Consider the following 5,601-nt stretch of genomic DNA (forward strand, 5'->3'; position numbering starts at 1 on the left):
AAAGCATTAGCCCATTTATTTTCCATATGTAAGTACGATAAAAATAGGGGAACTTCATAGTGACCTATTATATGCATTTGAAGTGTTCTCCAAATCTAGAATGTAAATGAGCTTTGGTTTTGGTTAAATTCCCACCATTTATGATTTAGTAACATTGGAATGCGCTGCATTTATCACCTGCACTCCAGCGGTTCATTTATAATCAAACTGATGATAACCTTAGATGCTATAGGGCCAATGACCTTAGAGTTATTTGAAAAATGAATAGTACAAGCTGATTTTAAGAGAATAAATACATTATTTAAGATTTACATTTTATAATGTTAGTCAAAGACTGTTTTGTGATATTCATATTTGTATGTCTCTGTGGAAAGTTGGAAACAGAAAATGACTTTGTAAATGGGGTGGTAAACGCCCACAAAATTTGAATTAAAAAGTACAATAAATAAGTAAACTGAATAACAACGCACACGTCTCATGTTTCCACCCTCAGTTCATTATACAGTCCCAGTGTTAAATGTCGGCGTTTCTCCTCCCCATTCCTTGTCTGATGCCAGGGTGGATTCCAGTTTTTTTTTGTTTTTGTGGGAGGATACGAGATTCCAGCCAGGATGGCAATGGAACGCTGACAAGAAAAGTTTCCTCTTGACTGGACAGACCAAAACGGACTCAATGGCGACCAAGGTATGATATATCACCTTGTAAGAGTTGTTTTCTTGTCATTAATAATCTTTAAGTCATTAATGATCTGTTTATTATTTTGATATTTAGAATTTGTGATTCAAACGCACAGGAGACTAATCAAGTTTATTAGCTAGGTCGCCGGCGCTCACCTATAGGACTTTCGTGCAAACTGACATCAGCGCATGATGTACGATAAAGCGCTAACATGTTAGAGCGTAACAAATCGAAACCAATTTTTCTATTTTACCAGAGTATACCATTAGCCTACATTATGCTCACTGGTCTTGTCGATTTAATTTTGACACGGAATGCGCAATCTGGGTGCCAGTTATTTTGGAGCAGTTGAGTGCCCTGTGCCTCGACAGTCGGCGCAGAGTAATAGAAAGCACGGGGAATCAATCAGGTTCACGCATCCCTTTCTACGGAAACGTTGGAATGGGGTCCATTGCATGCACAGTTTCGATACGCTTTTTTGTTAAGGAGGAACGTCTATAATTTTGCGCGGCTATTTGAATGATATCTGAATTTATTGCATTGACAATTGGTTTCTAGCCACCATTGATAGTAAAAGTTGATGCCTCGCACATATAATAGGTGCAGTGCAGTGGGATTTAATGAGCCCAAAGTTCAGCTATGGATATGCAATGTGTTACAAAAGGCTACCCGAGATTTAATAGGAATAACGTTCTACAGTTTTGGCCAACACCCAGAAGGTAAATCTGTGAGAGCTGCCAATGCAGACTGACAGGGGGTGCTACAACGCTTGAGTGGGATTGTTATATGAATGAATCAGTCAGTCAACCATTAGTTTAATAGAATTCTGCTGAAATATACACTAAGTGCACAACACATTAGGAGCACCCCCCTTTGCCCTCAGAACAACCTCAATTCATCTGGGCATGGGCTCTACACGGTGTCGAACGCGTTCCACATTGATGCTGGCCCATATTGACTCCAATTCTTCAGAGTTGTGTCAAGTTGGCTGGATGTCCTTTTGGGTGGTGGACCATTCTTGATGCAGACGGAAACTGTTGCGTGTGAAAAACCCAGCAGCATTGTAGTTCTTGACACACTCAAACCGGTATGCCTGGCACCTACTACATACACTTAAATATTTTGAATTGCCCATTCACCCTCTAAATGGCACACATACACAATCCATGTCTCAATTGTCCCAAGGCTTTAAAATATTTCTTTAACCTGTCTCCTCCCCTTCATATACACTAATTAAAGTAGATTTAACCTCCACGGGACAGTTGAGCAAATGTGCACTAATGTGATTAGCATAAGGTTGTAAGTACCAAGAAAATTTCCCAGGGCATAGACATATCTGATATGGGCAGAAAGATTAACAAGAATTTAAGCTAACTGCACTGTCCAATTCACAGTAGCTATTACAGTGAAATAATACCTGCTATTGTTTGAGGAGAGTGCAGAGTTGTGAACTTGAATGTATTAATAAACCAATTAGGCACATTTGGGCAGACTTGATGCAACCTTTTTAACAGAAATGCAATGGGTCATTGGATCAGTCTAAAACGTTGTATATACACTGCTGCCATCTAGTGGTCAATCTAAATTACGCCTAAACTGGAATAATACATTGGCTTTTGTCTTGCATTTCAAAGATGATGGAAAAAGGAGGGAAAAAACGGCATGTTTTTTTCTTTGTATTATCTTTGACCAGATCTAATGTGTTATATTCTCCGAAATTAATTTCACATTTCCACAAACTTAAAAGTGCTTCCTTTCAAATGGTATCAAGAATATGCATATCTTTGCTTCAGGTCCTGAGCTACAGGCAGTTAGATTTGGGTATGTCATTTTAGGCAAAAATTGAAAAAAAGAGTCCGATCCTTAAGAGGTTTTAACAGGTGACATCAATAAGGGACGATAGCTTTCACCTGGTCAGTCTCATGGAAAGAGCATGTGTTCCTAATGTTTTGTACACTCAGTGTATATGTAAACAAATGAAACACTTCAGAATACTATACAATCTACCCTCAATTGAATTTTGGAATTGTACCAATTCTTTCTGAATCTGAGATTCTGCCATCAATGTTTTTCCCATGATGATGCAGATATTGTGGCAGATAAATCAACATTTGCTGTAATATCAAATAAATTAGGAAATGTCACAATCTGTCTGCTGTGTAATAGCGGTTTAACTCATTACAACTGGGGAACTCCATTCAAATGCTTCAAAAGTACAGGTCATTTTATCATAAGGGTGTGTCAAGCGACAAGCCCTAAACAATGTTCATGACTAGCCCTGAGGCTTAACACATTGTGGTATTGTTCTTGGGTAAACATTCTTCTAACAGTAGTGTGTGTGACGCATATATGTTTTACTACCAGGTGTGCACTGTGCAGGATACTGATCATAATGTGATTGCAAATGAGTAACTTACACTCATTATTATGTTGTGTTATGCATAATACAATTTATCTGTCAAACACTATTAAAGTGTATACTTCCTTCAAATCTGCTCTTAATCTTTGTGTTATTCTCTCTCACACACCACAAGTACTCAGATCTGGAGTTGGCGTTGAACACCCTGGTAAGTCAGTTCCATGGTGCTGGAGCCAACAATGCCCCCACACTAACCACAGAGGAGTTCCAGACCCTGGTCTCCACACAACTACCCACCCTTGACAAGGTAATATGAACCCACACAGTAAAGTACAACTCTGTTCCAATATTTCCAATATGTTCCTTCCTTCCTTGCGGTAATCACTAATCTGACATCACTGAATTCAGGAAATCTATGTAGTTTAACCCTGGCTTAAACCTATCCAGCCATGTTATATACATTTTTATCCCAAGGAAAGGATGAAGGAAGAATGCATTTGAAGTATTGGGCCAGGGAGATGTCTCATTTTGATTGATAAATTCTTCCCTTCTATGGCAACCTCTGAACAAATAGAAGTGCAATCCCAAAATGATTCCTTAGCAGTCTAATCTCTACCATCAGGCTGTGTGTTGCCTCCCCCTTGTGGATCTGAGAGGATTGGAATTAGGTTGTGGCTCCACCTAGTTCAACTGGATATATTGCGTAATTACATGCTTACATCTATCCAGCCATTACTGATTCATGGAGGGTGATTGATAGTGTGTTTGGATGGCTCTATTTAAATATGGACCGTAAATTATGTTATATTTTTCAACCCTTTTTTTTTCTCAATATATATATTTTCTTAACAAAACATACAAACGACAACATCACACAAACATCAACTACATCACACCTGCCCAGACCCACATGCTCATGCCGCCATCTCCAGCGCCCGCCTCACTCTCTGACACATGGCCTCAAACTTTACCATTTTATTTCTCTGTCACCCACACACTTTCAACATTGTGTTAACGATGAATGATTGGTTGATTTCCAGTTTAAGTGTATGTTTTTTCAAGATGATTGACGAGAAAAGTATCGTCCAACCCATCGGGTGTCCCACTGCACCCTCATATGCCAAGTCTTGAAATATGCTGCCAGACAGATTAAAAGTACATTTACATTGTAATACTTCTGACAGACAACTTTGTAACTCCGCCCATAACTTTTGGACTTTTTCCTAATAGACAGCAGGAGATGAACAAGGCTTGAGCCAGCTGCTGCAGCAGATTGGAGTGAAGGATGGAAAGGGGGTCTCCTTTGAGAACTTTTGGAACTTAGTCCAGACACTGGCCACCATTCAATACGGACAGAGGAGCCAGGAGAAGACAATCAAGTGTAACTGCGTTCTACAGTGAGGAGCTGGTCAAACATTATCTTGGGAAACCTACCACTTAAGGGAACAGTTTACACCACCCAGAAAATCAAACTTTAACCTGGGCCTCTCCACCCACCCCATCCTAGTATTCTAACTCCATAACTCCTCCTCCCTGGCTGTTCACACCTGGTTGTTATGTGTCTGCCGCAGAGAGGGTTAATAAAGTTGTAGGCCTATTGGATGGTTAAATGAAAGGTTTACATTATAGTCTTCTATTCCATCTGCAATTACCCAACATTATTATTTCAACTTCATTGTTATGTCAGTTCTTATGGATAATAGCATGCTATTTATGTTTTCATTATTTACATTGTTGTCACACTTATTAAAACCAACATGTCAAATGCAAAAATGACTAGAAATGAAACATAGTATGTGTGTTATGTTCATGATAATTGTATTACTTGTTGAATAAAACTTAACATTTTGTTACCTGTTTTGTGTTATTCATGCTTTTTTCCCTAACATAAGTATAGGCTAGGTCTATATCATGGAAACTACCAACTCTAGAATACACAACAACACTATACAGTCTACTCCTTTATGTAGGTCTTACTCTACCTACTGACTCTGGATCTGATCATATGTCAATGTAAGAATTAGAGGTAGAGTAATCTGATCCTATATCTGTGGTTATGGTCTCGCTCAAAGCAACCGAACCAGAGAGTTTCTAAACCCAGAGGTGCAACATTGCGGAACTTCCGGGAAGGCCTGCTAAACAGACCAAGCAGACCAGGCCTGGACTTTGGGTTTGAGAAGTCAATGGGCCGTGCTCGATAGTATCACAACTGTAATGTATCGTGGCTAAATGGACTGATCTAAAAAATAATAAAGAGTAGTTATTTATGATGGAAGGTGATTTGTAGATCAGTCAGTCGGCGGTCGCCTGCACAGTCTGCTGCAACTTCGAACAAGTTTAATGAGAAGTAAAACATTCTTCCTTAGTTGTTCATTTTCTCTAAAGGCACACCTAAATTGGAGCCAATTTCTTAAGTTGTTGAACAATTTCTAACTCTAACCTCGTGAAAGTGACAAACTGTCACATTTTCGTCAAAAACGAATTTATATGGAAGCAGTGCCTTTGACGGCCTGCACATGCGCAGTTCGGCGCAAAACCAATGTTTACGTGATTCTGCGCATGAG

The 5,601-nt window shown here is 39.3% G+C and overlaps 1 protein-coding gene across 1 annotated transcript; it reads left to right on the top strand.

Moving 5' to 3' along the window:
• Positions 1-559: 559 nt before the first annotated feature.
• On the top strand, positions 560-4,890 carry LOC139027883 (protein S100-A14-like). The gene is made up of 3 exons (XM_070443951.1): positions 560-684; positions 3,213-3,344; positions 4,268-4,890. The coding sequence occupies exons 1-3, from the start codon at positions 673-675 to the stop codon at positions 4,436-4,438; spliced, it is 315 nt and encodes a 104-aa protein (XP_070300052.1). The 5' UTR covers positions 560-672; the 3' UTR covers positions 4,439-4,890.
• The last annotated feature ends 711 nt before the right edge of the window (positions 4,891-5,601 follow it).

This window comes from Salvelinus sp. IW2-2015, linkage group LG6.1 (assembly GCF_002910315.2).
Source record: "Salvelinus sp. IW2-2015 linkage group LG6.1, ASM291031v2, whole genome shotgun sequence".
In the NCBI taxonomy this organism is placed as follows: Eukaryota; Metazoa; Chordata; class Actinopteri; order Salmoniformes; family Salmonidae; genus Salvelinus; species Salvelinus sp. IW2-2015.

Excerpts from the sequence above, each read along its gene's own strand:
- LOC139027883 (XM_070443951.1), top strand. Across the intron at positions 3,345-4,267 it reads AACTACCCACCCTTGACAAG|ACAGCAGGAGATGAACAAGG; the intron begins GTAATATGAACC and ends TTTTCCTAATAG.